This window comes from Glycine max, chromosome 8 (assembly GCF_000004515.6).
Source record: "Glycine max cultivar Williams 82 chromosome 8, Glycine_max_v4.0, whole genome shotgun sequence".
Taxonomy (NCBI): Eukaryota; Viridiplantae; Streptophyta; class Magnoliopsida; order Fabales; family Fabaceae; genus Glycine; species Glycine max.
Window position 1 is genome coordinate 19,537,030 of NC_038244.2, and position 27,974 is coordinate 19,565,003.

General features: G+C 38.5%; 1 protein-coding gene across 3 annotated transcripts in view; it reads right to left on the reverse strand.

The window, feature by feature from the left end:
- LOC100804594 (protein FORGETTER 1) overlaps positions 1-20,388 on the reverse strand; it is a 72,418-nt gene extending 52,030 nt beyond the window's left edge. The window contains exons 1-5 of one of the 3 annotated variants that reach the window (XR_001389523.3): positions 19,706-20,388; positions 4,772-4,837; positions 4,478-4,651; positions 4,271-4,401; positions 4,049-4,125 (exon numbers count right to left, since the gene is read on the reverse strand). Coding sequence is in view for 2 of the 3 variants with exons in the window: in XM_006585657.4 (XP_006585720.1) it covers positions 4,049-4,125; positions 4,271-4,401; positions 4,478-4,651; positions 4,772-4,837; positions 19,706-20,161 (904 nt within the window). In the remaining variant the exon portion in view is untranslated. Of the gene's footprint in view, positions 1-4,048; positions 4,126-4,270; positions 4,402-4,477; positions 4,652-4,771; positions 4,838-18,754; positions 19,678-19,705 lie in introns of those variants that run through there. The other 2 variants (XM_006585657.4, XM_014779206.3) reach the window with 2 other exon arrangements.
- Between the last annotated feature and the right edge of the window lie 7,586 nt (positions 20,389-27,974).

Sequence of the window (27,974 nt, forward strand, 5' to 3'; positions counted from 1 at the left end):
TATTGAAACCTTTCTCCCTAGCTTTAAGCCAAGACCAAGCAAGAAATAAAGCATCATCCATCAGGTTCAAAAGGGGTGCCCTTAAACAACAGGGAATTCCTATGCTGCCAAATGGTAATAGTTAAAGCAATCCACCATACACACCACCTACTATGATTCCTCTCTGCACCAAAGCCATCACAGAATTGAATAAAATGTCTAGCAGGGTCATCTGAATTGCCTATGGAGGGCCTCCCTTCACAAATTGCCTATGGCAGTTAGCAAAAAATCCACCAATGGCTCTATTTAACAACACTGCCCCCAATTCATTCTAATTCATGGGAAGGGGGGCAAGGAGAAGGTTTTTTCATCGACCCCACAAATAAAACTCTTACTATTTCTCCTCTCAAACAAACAATGGAAAATTGATATTTCTATCCTACCTCTCTCTCCTTTCCATTTCTTTCCAATCTTTCTGTGCAAGCAAAGGTAAGGCTACATATATAAGAAGATTCCCAAAACAAAAGAATCATTTTATTCTAACATCCTGTACAAACAAAGGTAAGACTACATATCTAAGATCATAAATGGCTACATAAATGGCCAGACAGCACCAGCTTCACCTTGGACAGAAATTTCTCAGATCATTGCCCAATTTTGCTAAGGGCTAAAATCACTGATTGGGGGCCAAAACCATTTAGGGTGTTTGATTGCTGGCTGAAAGAAAAATCTTTTGAACAGATGGTTAAACAGTGTTGGTCAAACACACAACCAACAGGCTGGGGAGGCTTTGCACTCAAGGTAAAAATTAAAAAGCTGAAGGAGGCAATGAAGGTGTGGAACAAGGAGCAGTTTGGAGATTCATTGAAGAGAGTACAAAGAATCGAAGCAGATTTAAGCAGATTGGAAGATGCAAGCAGCAGTAGGCAGCTGTCCTCTCATGAAATGATGACTCGTAAGAAACTAGGAGCTATGGTCGGTGGCACAATCTCACGAATCCTTGATGAGACAAAAGGCAAGGATAAGGTGGATTAAGGAAGGGGATTGTAACACACGCTACTTCCACTTGTTGATGAATGCTAGACGCACAAAGGATGCAATCAGAGGATTACTCATAGATGGATCATGGGTAGATGATCCCATAAAAGTGAAAAAGGAGATCTGCAGTTTCTTTAATAACAGATTTATTGAACCTGATCAGTGCAGACCAGTCCTCAATGGAATCAGGTTCAGGGCCATTGGACAGCAGCAAAATGACATGCTGGTGGGAGCTTTTTTGGAGGAAGAAATCAGGGCAGCGGTATGGGACTGCGGAAGCAAAAAAAGCCCGGGACCGGACGGCCTAAACTTTAAATTTGTAAAACAGTTCTGGGAGACTCTAAAGCCCGACATCATTCGCTTTCTCACTGAATTCCATGCAAATGGGGTCTTCCCGAGGGGCAGCAATGCATCATTTATTACCCTGATCCCAAAGCGAAAAAATCCACAAAATCTCAATGAATATAGACCTATTTCTCTAATAGGCTATATTTATAAGATTGTTGCCAGAAATAATTGATGACAGGCAGTCAGCTTTCATAAGTGGAAGACAATTGCTGCACAGCGTATTGATTGCTAATGCGGCAGTGTAAGAAGCGCGGAGATGTAATAAGTCATGCTTGGTATTCAAAGTGGATTACAAAAGAGCCTATGATTCCGTATCGTGGATGTTTCTATCATATATGATGAACAGATTAGGATTTTGCCCCAAATGGATTAGCTGGATAGAGGGCTGTCTCAAATCAGCCTTAATTTCCGTGCTGGTTAATGGCAGCCCCACACATGAATTCATTCCTCATAGAGGTCTGCGGCAAGGTGACCCACTAGCGCCTCTACTTTTCAATATTGTTGCGGAAGGTTTAACTGGCTTAATGAGAGAAGCATTGGCTAAGGGCCTCTTCAGCAGTTTCTGTGTGGGAAAGGACAGAACACCGATTAATATTCTGCAATATGCAGATGATACTATTTTCTTTGGAGAAGCCACAATGCAAAATGTGAAGACAATTAAGTCGATACTGAGAAGCTTCGACCTTGTATCCGGCTTGAAGATAAACTTCGCAAAGAGCAGCTTCGGGGTAATTGGGAAGTCTAATCAATGGCGGAAGGAGGCGGCTGAATACCTTAATTGCAGAATTTTGTCCTTGCCATTTAAGTATTTGGCATCTCCATTGGGGATAATCCAAGGCGTAGTGTGTTTTGGGATCCTATAATCAGAAAATGTGAGGGAAAATTAGCCACATGGAAACACAGACACATGTCCTTCAGGGGGAGAGTGACTCTTATTAATTCTGTCCTAACAGCAATTTCCATTTATTTTTTCTCTTTTTTCAGGGTCCTGTCAAAAGTAATTGCAAAACTGGAAGCCATTCAGCGAAAATTCCTATGGGGAGGAGGTCTGGATCAAAGGAAGATAGCTTGGGTCAATTGGAAGATAGTTTGTTTACCAAAAGAGAAAGGCAGCCTCGGAATCAAAGATCTCAAGACTTTTAATTCAGCTTTGCTAGGGAAATGGCATTGGGAGCTCTTCCACAAGTAGGAGGATCAATGGGTCAAGCTACTAAACTCAAAGTATGGTGGGTGGAGGACACTTGAGGAAGGAACAAAGGGCAGATTCGATTCTATTTGGTGGAAGGACCTGATATCATCACAACAGCAGCAGCCCAACAGTGTAATTAAAATGGAAAAAGCTTGGAAGGTGGGCAGGGGTGATAAATTCAGATTTTGGGAGGATCGATGGCTGGAATCTGAAGCACTGTTAATGGAGAAATACTCAAGGCTATACCAGATCTCGTGTCAGCAAAATCAAACCATCATGCAGTTGAGGAGTAACTCGAGTAGCGGATGGGAATGGAGTTTTAATTGGAGGAGACCCCTTTTGACAGTGAAGTGGCAATGGCGGATTCCTTTATTGGAGAGATATCGCAGCAGCAACTACACCCTCAAAAGGAGGACATGTGGATATGGAAACACGACTCAAGTGGACATTACTCCACAAAATCAGGGTATGACATAATAAGGAGAGGAGTAGCGGGGGCAGATCAGACTTCAGATTTTGTGGAGCTATGAAAACTCAAAATTCCAGCTAAGTCTGCGGTGTTTGCTTGGAGGCTAATTAGGGATAGACTACCAACAAAGTCAAATCTAAGAAGGAGACAAGTCATGTTAACAGATACATTATGCCCTTTTTGTAGATCTGAAGAGGAGGAGGCTACTCACCTATTCTTCAACTGTACCAATATCCTCCCTCTATGGTGGGAGTCATTGTCTTGGGTTAATCTAACTACAGCTCTACCTCAAAACCCAAGGGATCACTTCTTGCAACATGGAATTGGGAAAAATCAGGGAAAGAAGGCTACAAGATGGAAATGCTGGTGGATTGCTCTCACAAGAACAATATGGCAGCATAGAAACAGAATAGTTTTCCAAAACGGAAGTTTTGATGGAAGCAAATTGATGGATGATGCTGTCCTCTTAATGTGGACGTGGGTCAAATCCATGGAGAAGGATTTTGTAATACACTTTAATCAATGGTCTACTAATTTAAAGGAAGGGTTTAGTAACTAGTAGGGGCTATCAGATGATGAATCTATGTAATTCTGATAGGTGTATCTCTTCTGGTTCTGTAATTAATGGAACTAGATGGATCCCTACAGCCTACTGTAATTATAGTACCACTGGTACTTCCTCATATTAATAACAATCTTATTTTTGCTGAGCAAAGAAAAAAAGACTACATATCTAAGAAGATTCCCAAAATAAAAGAATCATTGTATTCTAACAGTGTTGATCTTATTGGGAATCACTGGCCATGAACCACCCACGTACACATCTAAAATCCCAGTTCTATGTGATATATTTGAAAAAACTACTACCCCATGAACTACCCACATACACAAGATTTTAAAACAAAAAATAAAAAATATATATGAACAAAAAAACCATAATTAGAACTATTTTGCAAATAGTTATCTATTTAACATAATGGACAAACAGGTTAATTAACACACCACAGAAATTGTCAAGGAATTACCTTCAATGCATGTTGCACCAACATCATCCAAGTCTCTTCTAGCATCAAACTTCAAGTCTGAACCAACAGAAATCCACCTGTGTAAGATCATTGAAATCGTGACAAAAGTATCCAAACAATTAAACTCTCATGGTATAGCTACATATGTTCAGATAAACATGCATAAAGGTACACTCAAAGCATGAATCTTGACTGCATGTGGGTACCATTACCCAAACTTACAATGCTTTCCTCCTATAGTGATGCCAGTTCTCCCAAATCAGCCCTGCAATAGTTCGACCTTTACCTACACCAGCTCCATCTCCAATAAAAAACCCTGCCCTAGCTCCATTTGAGAGGTGTTGGAGGTGTCTCTGTCACAAAAACTAACATCATACACAAGAAAGGCAAAGCAAAACATAACCATATAAGATCAATTATAGAAGAAACCTGAGAAGCATAGACCAATGTCTCAATTTGCAAGCAAGACAAAGCCTTTGAATTTTCCAAATCATCTTTAATTTTTGGATCATAAGTTGGCTCAGGAGGCTGCACTGCAGACAAAGAAGATGTCTCCACAACAGGATCTGGGTGTGGAGGTCCAATAGATACTTTTGGCGGCCGCTGCACAAGGAGACATCTTAATACCGTCATGTGCTTTCATAACTTGAAATAACAAGTGAATGCTGCCAAAACAAAGTTCTAGCATACAATGTTCTCAAAAGGAAAAAATTAGTAACTCACATAATCTGTAAATGTTTCTCCAACCATGCCACCTTCATCTTCGTCCCGCTCCACTTCAACAGCAACCTGAATTAATTTAATGCACAATAAAAAACAAAAAAAGTAAATAAAAACAATAAAATATACAAATAACATTTTTTGAAACAATGGGCCTTCACAAAAAAACTGACAGACAAGAAATAAATTAATAAAAGGAAGGAAATGTCACTGGACTAGTGGAGAAATGAATAATTATCAAGAGGAACGTAGGGAGCCATCCAATTTTTTTTGCCTGAAGGGAAATTTTATGTTCACACATTTATTTTCCATTTCAAAAACAAAATCACAGTAGAAGATCCAAAATATGAAATAATACGCATATACATGCAAAACAGTAGAAACAGGAACCCTCTTAAGTCCTGGGTACACTCAGAAAACAAGAGTAAGAAAGAAAACAGAAAAAACATTGATTGAAAAGAACAATCCAGCCCCTAGGCAGACATAATATAAATACACTTAAAACAAACCATGAGCAGAATAATTTTAGCAATAAACCTCATCCCCAAATTTTGTGGGACAGACTTGTCTTCCTAATCCTAGCCTCATAGTGGACTCATAATGTTTCTATATCAAACTTGCAAATGGACTGGGAGGGTGTGCACAAAATTCAATTGGTTCTTTCATTGTTTTATTTGGTCCCTCCTTCCTTTCCAAATTTCACATGGCATGACGGAACATAAGATCTTATGGCATTCTCATCATTATACAAGTCACCTAGGGTCTGCTTGGTTAAGAAGGTGAAAACTGGGAAGGCAAAAAAATAGAAGATAGAGTGAAAATTATTTTCAACAAAAGTTTGGCTTGGAGTACAAAATCCATACATTTTATTTTCCAGCCCATATCTCTGCTCCACCACACAAGCATAAAGTTATTTCATTCCAAACTTTCCACCTACTAAACAAAGGTTTGGATGGAGGGATTTGTAGGAAAACAGAAGGATGGTTAAATTCTTGTATCTAAATGGACCAAGTTACAAAATGTTTATCAAAAAATGAAAATAGATGGTTGAATGCTCACATGATAATCTATCATTCTATTCCTCCTTTTTTTTTTTTTTTTTGGAAGGCAAAAATATGTATATTATTAATAAACAGAACAGTACCAGAGGTACTGAAAATAATAGATACAAGACACAAAGGTGCCACCTTCCAAAAAGCAAACAAACCCAGCAAAAACCCAGCACAAGGACCCCAATACATATAATCAGAAATTTAACCAAAGGCCATCATAAGGTTGGTAGACCAATGGTTAAATGATGTATTGAAACCTTTCTCTCCACATTTTAACCAAGACCAAGCTAGAATTAAGGCATCATCCAGCACCTTTTGAGGTTCAAAAGGAATGCCATGAAACAGCAAGGAATTCCTATGCTACCAGATTGTAATAGATAAAGCAATCCACCACCTGCCCGTCCTACTAAGATTTCTCCCTGCACCAAATCCATCACAGAATTGGATAAAGTGGTTAGCAGGATCAGCTGAGAAAGCTCCTATAGCCTGAATCCAGCACATGGATTCCCACCATAGCCCCCTAGTCATTTTGCAATGGAAGAAAAGGTGCCCAGCCTCCTCATGCTGACATCCAAAAAGAGGGCACATAATATCCTGAATAGGGATATTTCTTCTGGATAAGTTGGCCCTAGTGGGGAGTCTGTCCCTAAACAACCTCCAAGAGAAAACCGCAGCTCTTGGGGGGATTTTCAATTGCCAAAGGATCTGGAAGTTCCTCCTGCTAGGAAAAGGGCTGTTGGAGGGCATCAACAGCCTATAAGCTGATTTAGTGGAATAGACACCACTAGAGCCAGCTTTCCAAAGCATCTGGTCCTGAACCTGTTGCTGGATAGGGATATCAGAAATTTCTTCCATGAAAGCAACTGCCATCTCATACTCATGATCAAATAGTCTCCTTCTCCACTTTAAATCCCAACTCCATAAATTGTGAGAGAACTTTCCCAAATTAGAAATGGGAAGATTCTGCTGTCTACTAATCATGAAGAGTTGATTATACTTCTGCTGAAGATTACAGCCCTCACTCAGCCAAGAATCTTGCCAAAACTTGATTTGATCCCCACAACCAACCTTCCATATCATATTCTGCTGTATAATGTTGAAATCAGGCTGATGATAAAGCCTTCTAAGGTCCTTCCACCATTGAGAGTGCCAAACTTTATCTCTGCCACTCTGCAGGTCTGCCCAGCCTCCATATTTGGATATTAGAACTCTAGCCCAAAACTGATTGTGGTTGGCAGCTAGGTCCCAAATCCATCTCCCCCTCAGGGCTGCATTGAATTTGGCTAGATCTTTGATCCCCAAACCCCCCTCATTCTTTGGAAGGCAGATCACATCCCATTTTACCCAAGAAATTCTCTTGTGGTGTTGGTTTCCCCCCCACATGAAATTCCTTTGAAGAGACACCAGCTTATCAACTATTCTTTGGGGAATCTTGAAGAAAGATAGAAGATAAATGGGGAGAGCATTGAGAACAGACTTTATCAATGTGACCTTGGCACCCATTGATAGATTCTTCTGGTTCCACTTGGAAAGCTTAGCTTCAAACTTAGAAATCAAAGGCTCCCAAACAACCCTGCTTGAAGATTAAATTCCAATAGGCATACCCAAATAATGGAAAGGAATGTCCATCTGTCTACAATTCAGAAATTGGGTTGCTTCCTGAATCCAATTGGCCTGAACCCCAACCACCCCAATTTGGCTTTTGGCAAATTTAATCTTCAGTCCCGAGGCCATTTCAAAGCCTCTCAGCATGGACTTCAAGACTACAACATTCTCCCACGAGGCCTCACCAACAAAAACTGTGTCGTCTGCATATTACAGGATATTTATAGGTAGGTTTTGCTTCCCAACCAAGAAACTTCTGTAGAGGTCTCTGTTAAGGGCCTCTCTCATCATACCAGTAAGACCCTCAGCCACTATGTTAAAAGAGCAAAGGAGCTAGAGGATCCCCATGCCTCAAACCTCTAGAAGGGACAAACTCTTTTGTGGGGCTCCCATTAACTAAGACTGAAATGGTAGCTGAGTGAAGACAGACAGAAATCCACTTTCTCCATTTAAGGCAGAAACCTAATCTCATCAACATGTAATCCAAAAAAGACCAAGATACTAAATCGTAGGCTTTTTCAAAATCCACTTTAAAAATCATAGCAGGCTTTTTTCTTTGAATAGCTTCATCCACCACTTCATTTAGAATCAGAATTCCATGGAGAATATGCCTATTCTTGATGAAGGCTGACTGCCTTTCATCTATTAATCCGGATAACACCACCCTCAGCCTGTTTCCTAAGAGCTTGGCTATTATTTTATACATGCAACTAATGAGAGATATGGACCTGTAGTCATTTAATGACTGTGGTTGAGTAATCTTAGGAATAAGAGCCACAAAAGATGCATTGCTGCCTCTAGGAAAAGTGCCATGAGTATAGAATTCATCCACAAATCTTCTAAAATCAGGTTGCAACAATTCCCCAAACTCCTTAATAAAATTAAAATTGAAGCCATCTGGACCCGGGCATTTATCTCCAGCACAGCTCCAAACAGCATCCTTGATCTCTTTGTCAAAAAAGGGGGCAGTCAGCCCCTCTCTTTGATATTGGTCAATAGAGGGAAAGGAGACCCCATCCAAAGTAGGTTTATAGGGATTTTGTTCAGTGAACCTCTCAAGAAAGAAGTTAACCACTGCATTCTTAACAAGGTCAGGCTGCTGGACCCAAGTACCATCAATGAGAATACCATGCACTGCATTTGAGCTTCTTCTGAAATTTATCACCTTGTGGAAATAAGCTGTATTTCTGTCACCCTCCTTGATCCACTTAGCCCTAGATTTCTGCCTCAACAAGGATTCATAAGCATTTGAAATATCCCACAGCTCTTGTTGCAAAGCTCTCTTGGTTATAACTTCACTATCAGATAGAAGTCTATGAGAAGCTTGATTCTCCAAATCACATAATTTCTGCTTGAGGTTCTGAATCTTGGAAGCTTTAATGTCCCCCTGGTCTTTACACCATTGTTTTATAGAATATCTCAAGTTCCTCAACTTGTTTTTAAGGGCAATTCCCCCCCAACCACCCTGCAGATCTGTATTCCAAGCATGTTTGATCATAGAGTGATACCCTTTATGATTAAGCCACCAGTCCACAACCCGAAAAGGTTTAGGGCCCCAGTCCACCAGCCTTGTCTTCAAAATGATTGGACAATGATCAGAATAATCTCTTTGAAGGACATGTTGGGAAGTATCAGGCCACAAGGATAACCACTGGTCAGACACCAAGAATCTGTCCAGCCTACTCTTGGCACTGCCATTGGGCCTAAACCAAGTAAAATTGCTGCCAAGGCATCTAATATCATGGAGTTCCATCTCAGATATCCAGTCATTGAAATCTGCGGTATATGAGGTGACAACACTCCTCTGAGATAAGCTAATTCTCTCCTCCTGGCTCCTGGTAGTATTGAAATCCCCAAGAAAGCACCATAAACCAGTAGGGTTAGAAGCCTTGAGTTGCCTCAAATCATCCCACAAGATCCTTTTCCCAGCTAAGTCACAAGGTGCATAAACATTAACAATTCGAATCCACTGATTCTCTTTTACCCACTTCCCTTCCTGCATTATAAAACTTCTACCTTTAACCCTCCTCTCCACCTGAAAATGTGAGTTATTCCACATGCACAACAACCCACCAGATGCTTGAATTGAAGGAACAAAATCCCAAGACACATAAGAATCTCCCCACATAGATTGGCAGATGAGCTTATCAAAAGACTCCTTTTTTGTTTCTTGAATACACACAAGGTCCACCTTATGCTTCATATTAAGCCTCCTGATGGCAGCCCACTAAATCCCCCTACCCAAACCTCTAGAATTATAGGAGAGAATAATCATGATGGAGCCAATTTAATTCCCATCTCAGCTGCAGCCTTGTTATCTCTGTCTTCCATGTCTAACATCATCTGTCGAACATTCAAGCTATCCTCTTCATGGGTCAGGCCCATTTGTTTTACTAAGGCATATTGGTTTTCCAGGGTATGAGGGCTGGGTTGCCCAGGATTATTATCTTGGGGTTTTCTATTTGGAACCTCTTTAGGAGCCACGAGGTCCACAGCTGGTTCTTCATTAGATAGGGCCTGTCCTCTGTGCCCCAGGAGCTCTTTTCTTCTAACATAGTATCTAGTAGCAGGAGCTGAGATTGGGCCTTGAGGTCTGAGGCCCAAATCCCCCCCCTCATCCACGCATATAATAGGTTTGCCTGGGGGTGTATGATTCCTATTATGAGGCTGGTCAAAGGGAGTTGGCAAACTTTCTTGATTCGAAATTGGCTTGTGCTGCTCTCCTCCTGCATCTCGGACTGCACCTGCAGGAATATCCACAAAAAGGTTTCCATGTTGGGCTTGCTGTTTTTGGTTATTAGCACTCCCTTCCCCTTTATCTGTTTGTGGACGAACAGATCCACGCAGCCTATGTGTCGGACGGATGTCCTGGGACCATTTCTGAAGGTTTCCATGGAGCGGTGTGGATCTGTTCGTCCTCTCCTCATGTATAATCTGCGTGGCCTTAGAATCTTGCAAGTTATGGAGGATGACCCAATCATCACCCCAATAACATGGGGTAACATCAGTATCTATTACCCATTTGAGTTCGTCGTCTAGCCTTTCGAACATGCCGATATTTTTTAGCCGTCCCACCCATGCATTCCGTATCCATTCGTTTTGCACCCTGGTTGTATCGAGGACCACTGATCTCTGCACGTCCTGTGAGAGCTGGGGAGATTCTGGCTTCTGGTGACAAAGAATAGTCGTTCCCGGCAAAAGCGCTTTAACCACCTCGGCGTACAATCTAAGTCTTCCACCGTTAACATTCGTTTTCGAACCTCCTTGGCTATGTCTAACCTCAGCTTGTAAGTTGGCATTATTAGCCTTAATGTTAACATTTTGTTTCCTTATGGCCTCCTTACTCCTTTCGAACTTGGGCTGGTTAACAAACATTTTCATCCTTCCAAAGAAAATGTTGTTATCTAGTTTTCTTTCCAGCCCCACTACATCGTCAACATCCTTATACCTGACAAAACCGAATCTTTGCCTTTCTCTGTTTTTATGTTTGGGGATAAAAACCTCCCAGACCTTACCCCATCTTTGGAAGGTCTGCCACAGGTCCTTCTCATTTACCCATGTGGGGAATCTAGAGAAGTAAAAAGTTGTGATATCAGCCTTGTTCCTCCATGAGACAGTTCTATTAGCTCGATGTTGGTTTGTTGGTCTTGGTTGCACCCTACTGGTCGTCGTAGTTTTGTTCCTCCTACGGGTTACCTCAACCCAGTCTCCATCGTTGACTAAGGATCTGTTGTCGTCCTCGTGATCCACAGCTCCTTTCTCTGCACTTCGCCTTTGTATATTGTACCCTCCACGTTCATTGCTCCAACTCCTTACACGTCCTCGTCGCTCTCTCTCCAGGTGTCTCCCTCGGGGTCGCCCTGTGTTTCTCTCACTGTCTCTCGTTCTCTCCCCCCCCCCCTGTCTCTCACTCTCTCTCTGTCTACTCTCTCTCTCTCTCTCATTGTCTCTTTTCCTCTGATACGGACAGAGACTAAATTAATTGGTTCTTAGTATGTTGTACAACCCTGCTGGAATTTTGTTGGAGTTATTTCTATTCCTCCTTATTTAAAATTTTTTTTTGGAAGGCAAAAATATATATATATTAATATTAAAGCTGAAACAGTACCAGAGGTACTGAAGGTTGATACAAAGCACAAAAGTGTGACCTTCCAAAAAGTAAAAGCACCCAACAAACCCAACAAAGGACCCCAATACAACTAGACAGAATTTAACCAAAGGCCATCATAAGATTAGCAGACCAATGGTTAAATGTTGTATTGAAACCTTTCTCTCCATATTTTAACCACGACCAGGCTAGGATTAAAGCATCATCCATCACCTTCTGAGGTTGAAAAGGAGTATCATGAAACAGCAAAGAATTCCTATGCTGCCAGATTGTGATAGATAAAGCAATCCACCACCCGGCCCTCCTACTAAGATATCTACTAGAATTTCGATCTACACCAAAACCTTCACAAAATTGGATGAAATGGTTGACAGGATCAGCTGAGAAAGGTCCTATAGCCTGAATCCAACCCATAGATTCCCACCAAAGCCCCTTAGTCATACTGCAATTAAAGAAAAGGTGTCCAGCCTCCTCTTGCTGACATCCACAAAGAGGGCACATAGTATCCTGAATAGGGATATTTCTTTTGGACAGGTTGCCCCTAGTTGGAAGTCTATCCCAAAACAATCTCCAAGAAAAAACCGCAGATCTTGGGGGAATTTTCAAATGCCACAGGATCTGGAAATTCCTCCTGCTAGGAAGAGGATTGCTAGGAGGCATCAACAAGCTGTAGGCTGATTTAGTAGAATAGACACCACTAACATCAGCTTTCCAAATCAGCTTATCCTGAACCTGATGCTGGATAGAAATATCAGATATTTCTTCCATGAATGCAACTGCCATCTCATATTCATGGTCGAAAAGTCTCCTTCTCCACTTGAAGTCCCAGCTCCACAAGTTATTAGAAAACTTTCCCATATGAGAAATAGGAAAGTTCTGTTGTCTACTGATGTTGAAGAGGGGACTAAATTTCTGCTGAAGATTGCAGTCCTCCCTCAGCCAAGTATCTTGCCAAAATCTGATTTGATCCCCACATCCAACCTTCCATCTCATATTCTGCCGAATAGGTTTGAAGTCAGGCTGATGGTAAAGCCTTCTAAGGTCCTTCCACCAATAAGAGTGCCACCCTTTGTCCCTTCCAGTCTACAAGTCTGACCAACCACCGTATTTGGAATGAAGAACTCTAGCCCAAAGTTGATTCTGGTTGACAGCTAGGTCCCAGATCCATTTCCCCCTCAAGGCAGCATTGAATTTGGCTAGATCTTTAATCCCCAAACCCCTCTCACTCTTTGGAAGGCAGATGACATCCCATTTTACCCAAGAAACTCTCTTTTGGTGCTGATTTCCCCCCCACATGAAGTTCCTCTGAAGAGACACCAACCTATCAACTATCCTTTGAGGGATCTTGAAAAAGGATAGAAGGTAAATGGGCAGAGCATTGAGAACAGACTTTATGAGAGTGACCTTAGCACCCATAGATAGATTCTTCTGGTTCCACTTGGTGAGTTTGGCTTCAAATTTAGAAATCAGAGGCTCCCAAACAACCCTGCTGGAAGATTTAATTCCTATAGGCATGCCCAAATAATTAAAAGGCATTTCCATCTGTCTACAATTTAGGAATAGGGCAGCTTCCTGAATCCAATTAGGCTGAACCCCCACCACCCCAAATTGGCTCTTGGCAAAATTAATCTTCAGACCTGAGGCCATTTCAAACCCTCTCAACAAAGATTTCAAGACTACAACATTCTCCCACAAAGCTTCACCAACAAAAACAGTGTCATCTGCATATTGCAAGATGTTTATAGGGAGGTTTTGCTTCCCAACCAAGAAGCTTCTATATAAATCTCTGTTAAGGGCCTCTCTCATCATACCTGTAAGCCCCTCAGCCACTATGTTAAAAAGCAAAGGTGCAAGAGGATCCCCTTGCCGCAAGCCTCTAGAAGGGACAAACTCCTTTGTGGGGCTTCCATTAATTAAAACTGAGATGGTGGCTGATTTAAGGCAAACTGAAATCCAATTTCTCCATTTAAGGCAAAAACCCAATCTCTTCAACATATAGTCCAAGAAAGACCAAGAAACTGAGTCATAAGCTTTTTCAAAGTCCACTTTAAAGATCATAGCAGGCTTTTTTCTGTGAAAAGCTTCATCCACCACTTCATTGAGAATCATAATACCATGGAGAATGTGTCTACTCTTGATGAAGGCTGACTGTCTTTCATCTATCACTGTAGGTATCACTACCCTCAGCCTGTTTCCGAGGAGCTTGGCTATTATTTTATACATGCATCCAATAAGGGATATAGGCCTGTACTCATTTAGAGATTGTGGTTGAGTAATCTTGGGTATAAGGGCCACAAAAGATGCATTGCTGCCTCTAGGGAAAGATCCATGAGTGTGGAATTCCTGCACAAATCTTCTAACATCAGGCTGCAATAATTCCCAGAACTCCTTAATAAAATTAAAGTTGAACCCATCCGGACCCGGACACTTGTCACCAGCACAGCCCCAAACAGCATCCTTAATTTCTTTGTCAGAAAAAGGTGCAGTCAGCCCCTCTCTTTGGTGTTGATCAATGGAAGGAAAAGAAACCCCATCTAGAACAGGTCTTAGATAATTCTGTTCAGTGAACCTCTCAATGAAGAAATTAACCACTGCATTCTTGACAAGGTCAGGTTGCTAGATCCAAGTACCATCCATAAGGATACCATGGAAAGCATTTGAGCTTCTTCTGAAATTTATATCCCTATGGAAGTAAGCTGAATTTCTGTCACCCTCCTTAATCCACTTAGCCCTAGATTTCTGCCTCAACAAGGACTCATAAGCAATTGAAATATCCCACAGCTCTTGTTGCAAGGTTTTCTTGGTTAAAGCTTCACTATCGGATAGAGCTCTATGAGCATCTTGATTCTCCAGATCACTTAACTTCTGCTTAAGAGACTGAATCTTGGAGGCTTTGATATCCCCCTGGTCTTTACACCATTGTTTTATGGCATGTCTCAGATTCCTCAGCTTATTTTTAAGGGCTATTCCCCCCCAACCACCCTGCATATCTGAATTCCAAGCCTCTTTAATCATAGCTTGATATCCTTTGTGAGTAAGCCAGCAGTCCATTACCCGAAAGGGTTTAGGGCCCCAGTTCACCATCTTTGTCTTCAAAATAATTGGGCAATGATCAGAGTAATCTCTGTGGAGGACATGTTGGGAAGTGTCAGGCCACAAGGATAACCACTGATCAGACACCAAGAATCTGTCCAACCTACTCTTGGCACTGCCATTCGGCCTAAACCAAGTAAAATTGCTTCCAAGGCATCTAATATCATGAAGATCCAGCTCAGAAATCCAATCATTGAATTCTGAACTGTCAGCAGAGACCACACTCCTCTGGGATAGGCTTATTCTCTCCTCCTGGCTCCGGACAGAATTAAAATCCCCTAGGAAGCACCACAGACCAGTGGGATTGGCAGCCTTAAGATGCCTCAATTCATTCCACAAGGTCCTCTTCCCAGCTAAATCACACGGTGCATAAATATTAACAATTTGAATCCACTGGTCCTCTTCAACCCACTTTCCTTCCAGCATTATAAAACTCCCACCTTTAATCCTCCTCTCCACCTGAAAGTGAGAGTTATTCCACATGCACAGCAACCCACCTGAAGCTTGAACAGAAGGAACGAAATCCCAGGACACAGAAGAATCTCCCCATATAGATTGGCAAATTAACTTATCAACAGACTCCTTCTTAGTTTCTTGGATACACACTAGGTCCACCTTATGCTTCAAATTAAGCCTTTTAATGGCAGTCCACTTGATCCCCCTGTCCAACCCTCTAGAATTATAAGAGAGAATAATCATGATGAATTCAAATTAATTCCCATCTCAGCTGCAACCTTGTTGTCCCTGTTATCCATGTCTAGCATCATCTGTCGAACCCTGGAGCTATCATCTTCATGAGTAAGGCCCATTTGTTTTACTAAAGCATATTGTGTTTCCAAGGAGTGTGAGCCCAGTTGCCCAGTGGTAATATCAGAGGAATTGCTTTTTAAACCCTCTTTAGGAGCCAAGGTGTCCACTGCTGGTTTTACATTAGATGGGACCTGTCCACTATGTCCCAAAAGCTGTTTCCTCCTAACATAAAATTTATTAGCAGGAGCTGAGGTTGGGCCTTGAGAAAAGAGGCCCAAATCCCCCCCCCCCCTCATCCACACGTGTACTATGTGGGGGCGTGTGATTCTTAAAATGGGACTGGTCAAGGGGAGGTGGGACATTTTCTTGAACCAGCATTGGGGTATTCTGAGCTCTCCCTGCACATCGGTCTGTATCTTCAGGAATATCCTTATGGAGCTTTCCTTGTTGGGCCTCCCGATATTGGTTATTTTCATGTCTTTCCAAATTCGGTAATTCATTAAATGCAGTCCTCTTTAGCAGCTTTTGACCCACACTAGGTTCAGTTGACACGGCAGGATCAACGGCTAGAGGATTCAAAATCTTGCTGTCAATGGGCAGGGAAGCCACGTCATCTGGTTCGCTGAAAATCCGGTCCAAGCAGCGTCGACCAATGGTTTTTACCCAGTGGTCACGACGAGTTCGGATGGAGGAACGGTGGCGCCCGTCGGAGGAAGGACCATCAAGGTTGTCGGGACTGTCGCCGGCAAGCGCGAACGGACTGTCATCGTCATAGTTAACAGCGTCGTCAAAGGCAGGGCTGTTTGGCTCCGTGGAAAACGGGGAAGGCGGTAGCCCACTGGTCGCCGTCTTCATATTCGGCCAAGCACCCAGACCAGACATGTCCTCAACCACGTGAAGGACGTGAGGAACTCCATCAACGATTGCCGTTATTGCCGACTGTATCCCCGACGGCCTATGCGTCCTGACAAGGATCCTAGCCACATCAACCCGCCGTCTCTGCTCTACCATGTCGTCAACTTCCACCAGTTCTCCCACTTCCGCCAACACTTTTCCCATGGATTCCTGCTCCCACACCAACGGTGGCAGACCCCACAAGATCACCCATGTCAGCCTATATGTCGGACGGATGTCCTGGGACCATTTCTGAAGGTCCAGGAACGGTGACGATCCTTTCGTCCTCTCCTCCTGAATCAGCTGTGTGGCCTTGGAGTCTTGCATATTATGGAGGATGACCCAATCATCACCCCAATAGCATGGGGTCACCTCGGTATCTAAAACCCATTTAAGCTCAACGTCTAGCCTTTCGAACATGCCAATATTCTTTAGACGGCCGACCCACGCATTCCGTAACCATTCACTCTACAACTTAGAAGACTCGAGTACCACCGGCCTCTGTACATCGTGTGTGGGGTGGAAAGATTCTGGCTTCTGGTGGCACTGTTTGGTCTTCCCCGGCGAGAGCTGTTTCACCACCTCAGCGTACGATCGGACTCTTCCACCACTAGCAATCACCTTCGAACCGCCTTGGCTACCTCTACCCTCCACTCGTAAGTTACCATTTCCAGCGTTAGTCTTTTGTTTCTGTGAGGCCTCCTTACTCCTTTGGAACTTGGGCTGGTTAACGAACATTTTCGTCCTTCCGAAGAAGATGCTGTTATCAAGTTTTCGTTCCAGCCTCTCTACATCACGAACATCCTTATACCGAACAAAACCGAATCTCTGCCCTTCTCTGTTTTTGTATTTGGGAATAAAGACCTCCCAAACTTTACCCCATCTTTGGAATGTCTGCCAAAGGTCCTTCTCATTTACCCATGTGGGAAATCTAGAGAAGTAAAACGTTGTAACGTCAGCCTTGTCCCTCCATGAGCCCTTTATGGTGGCTCTGTGTTGGTTTATAGGATGTGGATGTGTCCTATTAAGCAACTTGTTTTTGTTCCGCCCACGGGTTACCTCAACCCATTCTCCATCGTTGACTAAGGCCATGTATTCGTCATCAAGATCCCCAGGTCCCCTCTCTGCGCTTCGCCCTTGGGTGCTATATCTTCCACGTACATAGCTGCAGTTCCTTGCACCTCCTCTTCGCCCTCTCTCTAGGTGTCTCCCTCGGGAGCGTCTTGTGTGTCTCACTGTGTCGATCAAGCGCTCCCTCCCCTGTCTCTCACTCTCTCTCTGGCTTCTCTCACTCTCTCTCTGGCTTCTCTCTCTATCTCTCTGGCTTCTCTCACTCTCTCTCTGTTTGTCTGTGTTTCTCTCTCTCGGTTTCTCTCTCTTACTCTCTCTCATCTCTCTACCTTACCTATAATATCATTGTTAATCTTGCCATTGTTAGGCATAGAACACCTTGAAAGAAATTCCTGTCTAAGAGAAACCAATATAATAAAGAACCTCACAAAAATAGGAAATGGTAAATCTATCTAATCCCTTCCCCTTCCTCGGTCATCATCATTGAAAAATACAGCTTCTAACTCTAGTTCATTGAAAAATGAACGGCATGTCCCTTTTATTATCATAAATTCATATCAACATGCATTCATACCATCATAATAAAAATGATCCTCCTTATTTAAAATATCTTCAAATAAGGAGAATATTAATCAAAACAATAAAATTAATCCATCCTTTGTTTAACCTACAAATCCTTCCATCCAAATGATAACCAATAAAAGACCAATAAGGATGGTTTAGTCAAATGAATCGTTGATTGCTTCAGACTGACAGCTATATAATTGTAAGTTTTCAATACCCTTAAACAATATTACTTCTTTGTGGAATAACTCTAGTTCCAAGTCTACAATGCACGAAACTTCTATTAATATCAGTTCTGCACCCACCAAGGCACTACTAACACTAAACATCTCCAACCTTAAAGAACGACAAGATTCTGTGCATGAAATGGACCAAAGAGGCAATAAACCCAACAACATAGAATCACAGAAGGACACAATACGTACCTTAACAACTCAACTCATTCCCAACAAAATTACTTCCCACTTCTCATTAACAAACCACTTTTTTGTGAGACAGAAATAAAGGGTCAGTTTGTTTAAACTTATTTGTTGAAATAAGTGTTTATTTTAATAAAATAAGCAGCTTTATATTTTTTAGTGTGTTTGTCTAAACTCCTTCTACTTAAAAAAAAAGCAATTTTCTGCATATTTTAAGAAGCAAATCTTATCTGCTTAAAAAAGTGCTTATGTAAGAATCACTTATTTTAAAGTTACCTTTTTTAAGTTTAAACAAACTCACCCAAAATAACACATCCTACTTCCTCTTTGTAATACTTGTTCATCCTTATTAACATCTTTACTTTATCAACCATCAAGCATGTACTACTTCCATTTTGTAATGCCTGTTCATACATACTAACATCCTCACCTTATCAACTATTAAGCATGATCAAGCACATTCTGCTTCCTCTTTGAAATGCACATTCATCCTTGCTAACAGCTTTACCTCATCAAGCATACTCTACTTCCTTTTCATAATGGCTGTTCATCTTCATCAGCAAAATTATCATATCAACTACCATCATGAATCACTGTTCATCCTTCACATCAATCAAGAAATGATACACCCACTTAACTAACTATCAAGCACATTCTATTTCCAATTTATAATGCTTATTCAATTCATAAGCAGCATTACCATTTTAACTAGCATCACACCTTATTGTACATACTCCATATAAATCAAGACAAAACTAAAGTCAACAGAATCCCATTATCAACCAAACCAAGTCTGTGGGCAAAGCCTCCTCTTCATAATCCTCGTTCATCCATGCTAGCAAGTAGCTACATTATAATATCAACCACCATCACTGTCACACTTTCTATTTTATGCCCCCAATAGCAATCAATACGAACTAAAGTACACATAGAAATCCCATGTAACCTAAAATCACACAGCACAGGAACATTATAATATCAATCACCTTCACAATCACACTTATATATGTCCCCAAGTATCAATCAAGGTGAATCAACGTGCAAAGGAATCCAAATGTAACCTAAAACCACACTGCACAGTAACACTATAATATCAACCACCGTCACAAACACTTTTGTATGTCATCAATATCAATCAAGACAAACTAAAGTACACATAGAAATCCCATAGTAACCTAAAATCACACTACACAGAAATTATAATATCAACCACAAATACAACCGCACTTTATGTCTTCACATCTATCAAAACGAACTAAAGTACAAACAGAAACCATACCGTAACCTAAAATCACACTACACAGAGAACCAGGCTCAATTTCCCTTCCCCACCTCACAGTGACTGAAATTCAATTCAGTAGAGAAAGGAACGGAGGCAAACCTCATTAACTTCTTCTGGCAGCAGCGGCGCGGGAAAGAACTGCTTAACCTTGGAGACATCGACGGCGAGGTCAACCCCGCACTGAGGGCAAGCGAAGCGGGGGAGGCCGTGAGGGACGTTGAGGATGGCCTTGCACGAGGCGCAGGGAAGCTGGATCTTAGTGGGATCAATGCCATGCGCCGGTGCTTGCGACGGCTGCGATGGCGGAGCGGATGTCGGAGGAAGCGGTGCTGCCGCCACGTTGGCCACCGCCGCCTTTGGCATGAGCTCCGGTGGAAGCATCTGCGGCATTCGGCAGGTAGGGCACGCGAATTCGGTGAGGCCGGGGGCCACAGTCAGGATCATGCGGCAGCCGGCACACCGAACACGGACGCTGTCGGCCGGCTGAGGACGAGGTGGAGTCGACTGTGGCGGTGGCGGTGGTGCCAGCGGCGGAGGAGGAGATGGTTCTGCCATTTCGGAGGAGAGAGTGTGCGAAAGGTTTTTTTTTTCTTAATGGGGGAAATTGCGTTTGGCGGGCAGAGAGGGTTTTCTTTTCCTTTTCTTTTCTTTCTTTCTTTCTTTCTTTCTTTCTTGTTGTTTTGATTTTAGATGTCGTTGGCGTGGAAGGGAATGAGCCCAAAAGGATTTCTTATTGTCGAAGCTGGGCTCGCAGCTCACTTATATCGAGTTGGGAAATGAGCAGTGACACCTCACGTGAAAGAATTTGGTATTTAATAACATGAACAAAGACATGAGAGTAGGATAATTTCAAAGTATGATAAGATAAAACTAGTGTGTTTACCTCGTGTAATGCAAGGACTTATCCAAATTTTCACTATCTCAAGGGTTTATTTGGAGTGGTTTTTAATTTTTAGTTTCGATATTTTTAAAAATAATAATCCATTTTTAGTTAAGTTTTAAAAAAATATTCAAACCAGTTTTAAAAATATGAATATTTTTAAATAAATTTACTTTAAAAGTTTCATATGATACTAAAATTAGTTTAAGAATATTTTTTATGTGGTGATGATGACAATGGTGATAGTGGTAATGTCTGCAACAGCGACACCAATAGAGATATTAGTGGTGGTGGTGGAGGTGGCATTGGTGGTGGTAACAATACAAATAGTGATGGCATTGACAATGTGGTGTTTGGTAGCGATGTTAGTGGTGGTAGCCAATGGTAGCAACATTGGTGGTAGTGTTAGTGACGGTAGTCACAGAGGTAATATTAGTAATAGTGGCAATAATGTCAATTATGTTGGTGGCAATGGTGGTGTCAGTGATGGTGGTGGTGGCAGTAAGTGGTGGTGTGGTGGTGGTGGTGACAATAGTCACAGAGGTAGTATTAGTAGTGGTGGTAGTAATGTTAGTTATGTTGGTGGCGATGGTGGTGTCATTGATAGTGGTAGTAGTAATGTTGGTGGTGGTATTGTTGTCGTGGTGACAATGACAATGACGGTAACATTAGTGGTGGTAGTAACAATGACAATGGTAATGGCGATAAAAACCTAATGAAAGAAAAAAAATATATCATCCTTCAATACGTGGTCATCTACCTCGTTAAAAACCTTGCCAAGAAAACCCAATGGGACACAACCATAGCAAAAGGAAAAAGAGTGCAAAACATATTGATTTTCCCTTTCATGCAGACATTTCATCTATAAGATTATGGAATCCAATCTTGTGAGTTGGTTGCTCAAAAGTCTTTCTTGATAATGATTTTGTAAAGAAATCTTCTAAATTCTTACTCGAACAAACTTGTTGAACATTTATATCATCATTCTTTTGGAGATCATGAGTGAAAAAGAACTTTGATAAAATATGATTTGTTCTATCTCATTTATGTATCCTTCTTTAGATTGAGGAATACATGTAACATTATCTTCACATGTGATCGTCGATGTCATTTTTTCGCATGATAAACTAAATTTTTTGCATGACTAGCTGATGTACCTATTTTTGGCTTGTTTCACATATTATCATGGAATTATTGTATCATCTCAAGTAAACTTTTGATATATCATTATGATCCTACTATCATTAGAGTATTTCAATACTAGTTGACTCTATTCTAATACTAATTTGGTATATTAAGGATTAGTGGGAGTATATAACCTTGTGTTATGTCTTGAGGCTTATCAGATTTGTAGTGTCATATTTTTGTGCACATTTAATGATCATATGACATACTCTAAGGATTTTGTTATTCATTCTTGTCCTATTGTGTTGAGATACATAAAATCAATTGTATCTTAGTAAACATGTTTAGCGGATACCAAAGTCATTTTGTTGGAAATTGCACAACTAGTCCTTCGGTATGCAATTATCTTGCATCTCTTTTATCCAAAACTTCACATTTTGTTTGGTAGAAATTTATAAGTGTATTGTAAATTCAATACATCATCAAGTATGATTTTCTATATTGCTAAGGTGCTTGTAATGATAGTATTCCTATCGAGTACAACTTTGCACCATTGAGATACTTATAAATTTATGTTTGGACCAATGATTTAAGTGTGTGCTCATTATTGACATTTTGTGGCCATGTTAATCTAGAGTATTGTTTTATTTGAATTAGGTGTCTATGTCACTCAAGTAAGAAATTAATGGATTTTCTAATTGTCTTCAGGTTTGCATAGACACTTATTTTGTGAACTCATATTAATTGAATGTCAAATATTGTAAGAGTTTTTGTTAATTTAGCTCATATGTAATCACTCGTTATTGAGCTATTGTGAGCTCTTAAATGCATATGAATCATGTTATGACCTTCATAACTTTTCATACTTAAAGTGATATGATGTCCAAAGAAAACATTTTGTGGATTCATTGACCAAAAGGCTTAACTATTAAGCTTTTAAGAATTTTTGATAACTTACATGTTTTTGGTTAAATCTTTTGAAGACATATGTATATAGTAATATTATCTTGGTAACATATCTTTTGTAGCATTTTCATATGTTTGGACCATTCTAGCATATTTGACTATTAAACTATGTTATCCTGTATGTTCTTTTTCTCAAGAGAAGTATGATTATCTTATGCACATGATATGTATCCCTATCAGATATTATTTTGTGTCATTAGAGATTTTAGATTTCTTACACTGTTGTTGATATATGGTTGAAATTGTTGTTTTAATCTTGATGGTTCATATTATTGGTTGGTACTATCCAAGTTGGAGAATGTTAAAATATTTGTTATGGATTAATATCAATCAATAATTAATACATTATTTTTTAGTATTATAATTTGATAATTAAATATATGATAATAATCATATATTGATTACAAATTATTTTACATGAGATTATAACCAAGATTGACCTTGTGATGAGTTGGGTTAATCATGAAGTAAATAGTCCATTGAGATGTCCCTACCTATTGTTAGGGGATTATAAATTTATTATCCCATTAAGTAAATTAAAGTGAGCAGAAATTTACAATAAATTTGGTTAAATTTACTTTATCAACATGAGATTATAACCAGGACTATGTTTAATCATGAAGTAAGTAGTCCATTGAGAGGTCCCTACCTATTGTCTCTTTCCTAGTCAAATTCTCTTAAACAATCTCCTAAAAAGTGAGCAGAAATTCTCTTAAGAGTAATTAAAGGTTTATATCATATAACCACACTCATGAGGATGAATGTGAAATTAGGTATATTTTTTACAATCTATTAGATTTTATCACTATATTCAACATGCTATAATTTGTATCTATGTGTCGTCTTATTGTTTCCTTCAAAAATAACATCTTCAAATATTTCTTTAAGTTATTTTTCTTGATATTATTTCTACTACATGAACACATTAAATGTTTCTTATCACATCATTATCAATAATTTTCTCCACACAATATCAACCAAACAATTATTGTAAATATTACATGTTTATACTCACAATATAACAAACACAATATATAATATGTGAATATATTTACTCATGGATCGTACATAATATTCTAATAATATTTATCAAATTTAATTATTAAAATCAAAACATATATTATCAAATAAAATATTAATATAACATATTACTTACTTGATTCAAATGCACATATAGAAATACTATAGATAAGACTAATCATGTTAAAATATCACGTATAAATTCAGATAAATTAATATATATAAATTAAGATTTTAATTAACAATAAAATGTTACATTCATCGAGAATGATTTTTCTTTTTTTGCACTATTTTCTCACTTATGGTGAGAAAGAATGAGTATTTTCTACTCTCATTCTTTAAGAATGAAAAATTAACCTTTTTTCATTTTTCTAAACCATTTTCTCACTTCTTGTGAGAAAAAAATTATTGTTTTTTATTCACCTTATTCAACAATGAAAAGTTTTCTCTTTTCACTTTTTGTATTATTTTTCTCAGTCTTAGTTAGAAAGAAATATTTTTTTCACCTTTTGTATTGCTTTCCTACTTCTGGTGAAAAAAAATTCTTCAAATTCATTTCTTTGATAAGGTATTTATTACCTTTTACAAAAATACTTTTAGAATTTCTTTATTTAATAGTGTCTTTAAGACACATTACGTGTAAATAAATTTCACATTTACGTGAGAAATCTTACTTTGTAATAAGAAATAAAAAGAATATGACTTTATCTTATGCTAGATCAAATTATAATAAAATTCATATGCATCAACCATTTCGACATTATTTTCTCACTTATGGTGAGAAAAAATACCTTTACTTTCACTTTTGCATTACTTTCTTTTGGTGAGAAAATATTCTATTTTTTTCTATGATAGAGTCTTCAAGATTCTCAAATGATCAAATTCACAATTACCTAAATAAAACACAAATATTCTACCAAACACATGGTATGAATAATGAAAATAGAGAAAGGAAAAATATGACATTGCAATATGAATCCCTAAGAACAACTTTCTCCAATCAAATTTTGCAAAAGGCTTTTTCTTGTAAGTTAGAATACCAATTGTGGATGGCTCATGGCAAAAAGACAATTGTGTTGATAATGCATTAAATAAATTATAACTTGAAGTAGAAAGTAGAAAGAAAAGGAAGTAGAGAATAAAAAGAGAATACAAGAGTTTAAATAAAATGATAATTGTGTGTATTAATTTCAAGATGAGTAACTTACTTATAGATACAAAAATAATTACATATTTACAAGAGATAAATAGAAATAAGATAAAGGAAAATTTAAATTACATATTTATCCTAACTTCTACTTTTATATATACAAATAGATTATTCATAACAGTAACTCTTTTTATCCTTAAAAAATGGAAAAATTCTAAATTATATATTTGTCGTCACTTCTACTTATATATATAGATAGAGAGAGGGGGGGGGGGGGAGAGAAAAAAGATATATCTTATGAGAGAAAATATCTTACACGAGAATGAGATGATTAAATCTATACTGCATAATCATAAATGGAGGATTGGGATTTAATGTAAAAAAGTCTCATGACTTTTTAAGTAATCATATGATTTTAAATCTTGATCGTTTATGTTTGGTTATATGATCTAGATTTAATCTTTTCACTCTCATATAAAATAATTTTCTTTCATATGATATTTTCTCTCTCTCTATATATATATATAGATAGATAGATAGATAGATAGATAAGGATTTTGTATAGCTTATTTATTTGTTGTCTCTTTTTTTCAGAAAAAAAAATAGTCATTAATTTCTTAGGACTATATTATATATATATATATTTAATTTCTTTTGATTGTGTTGTATATTTTTCTTTATCAAGTTTTATAGTTTCTAATTTCTTGGAATATGATCTTATCTTTATTTTTTTTTAAATCTTTCGATTGACTAAATAAATAAGGACTAATTTAGGGCGGTTCTAAGTTTTTGGTTTTTGGGTTTTATCATTTGAATATGAATTTGTATGAGCATTCACTTTATTTGTATATGACTTCATGTTGGATTCTTTTATAAAAAATGAGTTGGTTGTTGTTTAACTTTCGATTATAAATGCATTTATTCTTTTAAAAAAAAACATGTTGTTAAATTTCTATTGTGAATACTTTTTATTATGAGCACCTTCTAATATATTGTTATTCTAACGATTTGTTACAAAGTCCCAAACAATAGCTCCATGGGCATTTTATGAAGGCTACAATAATGAAATTCCCATAAGAACCTAGTTTGTTGATATAAAAGGAATAAGGTTGGACATAAAATACAAAGGAAGAGAGGGAAATTCAACATAATAGTAATGGATATGAGCTTGAAGAAAGTCAACTACCTCACACATGTTGCAACTTACGAATTTGTCATCAAGTATTCGAGACAACATTTTTAGGGACCACCAAAACAAACTACTTTCTTGGGCGAAGATGAACTCAAGTTGTTATTGAACCTCTTGAGATACTGCATTAAGATCAACCTATTGTTGAACCTATTGGGCATGAAGCTGAAAATGTTATTGAACCTCATGTTGAAGCTAAAGTTGATGATGAACTTCTTATAATGACATTATGCATTCTTGCTTGAATCCACATCCGTGATTTTAATTATGACAAACCATTAACAAAGCAAATTGAAAGGATGATGAAATCAAGTGATGGCTAACATCCCGCTTAAAGTGTTTCAATATTTATTACTTTGAGAAGTAGAAATGTTTTTCATTGTGAGGTATTCAGAATGGTGCTAAAAAAGGTTCTAGAAATTGATGACAATGTTGAGAACTCAAAAAAATTCTTGAACCCCATCAGAATGGTGAAATATGCTTTACTCTTATTAGTTAGTTTCTAATAATATATTGAACAACAAGGCCTTACAGAGAATGCTCATCTAAGGTTATATGAAGAAGATCATAATGAAGATATACAAAGTCAACATCAGAATTATGATGACCAAGATTGTGAATTTTCTGATTAAACAAAATAGTTCAGAAAGACTTATAATGCATCACTTAAACTATATGAAATAATGCATTCACAAAAGTTCATATAAGAAATAATTGACAAAATTTTTGTTGTGCAAACAACCTCAAAAAAGGAAACTCAATTCAACTTGATATCGTGAGAAGGAACCCTCTGAATCTAAAAGCTAAAGTTATTCATTAATGAAGAGTTGGAAAATTTTATGATGAATATGAATATTTCCTATTTTAATTATCAAACATGGCTTCATTTCTATTTTTATTTAAATATACATTGGTTTAGATTTATTATGCTTTTCGTTAACTTTATATTTTTATCTTTTTTATCTATAATTATATTCAACCATACACTCTACCTACCTATATTTATTTATGTTGATTTAACATATATCTTAAATAATACCCCATGCATCGCATAGGTCCAACAACTAGTATTTCCTAATGCTTTGCAAGAGGATCTACCAAGATAGCCAATTCAAATTTTCACTCGATACAAGATTAGCTTGATTTTTTTATCAATTGAACCCAAATTTTGTTGAATTTAATGATCAAATGAACATTACACCTCCAATAAACTTCCTTTTGAATTAGTAGTCAAATCCTCATTCATTCGTGCAATTGAATGACTTCCAAATCTTACTTAACCATATATATGCACTTGATTCTAATGTCAATACATAATCATAACATCAACTTACAAAAAATCACTTTTGATTCAATCATAACATACTCTTATTCAAATCACCAATTGAAAGCAATATTTTCATGACAAATCGAATTAGTCAATTTTTGAACATGACATATAATCTCTACACTTAGAAAATTTTACTTACAGCCCCAACACCTCCAAACTCTCCCATATATGAGTCTTGTCCCAAAGGATCTATGTTCCCGGGTCCAAAGCATGCTGCGAATTTGCGAGGATGATGGTGTGACAGAGATGCTGCTATGCTGCAGAGCTTGCATGTCTAGGTGGACGAGTTTGGAGTCGTTAGCGGCGCATCAAAGGTGCATGTGCAACTGGAAAAGAAATAGGGAAAGAAAGAGAGAAAAAAAAGAAGAAATTTGATGGTGTAGTGGTGGCTCTGATTTATGTCATAGTGGCTTTTATAGTGGAGTTATCCCTCACCTCTGACGAATAATTTTGATTTAGGATTTAGGGTTTTATTGTTGCTTATTTTTTTTATGATTGATGAATATTTATTGTTTTGGAATTGTGATGAGTTCTTGTGTGGAATGATGCTTATTTGGATACAATCCTCAAGTATGCCAACTTTGCAAAGCTATTGCATACCTTGTTGGGTCTGTAACAACCATTCCATTGGTTTTCTTTTAAATAAATAAGTAAATAATAAAAAAAATAAGATTAGGTCATTAGAACTCTCACTATATAAACTAACTT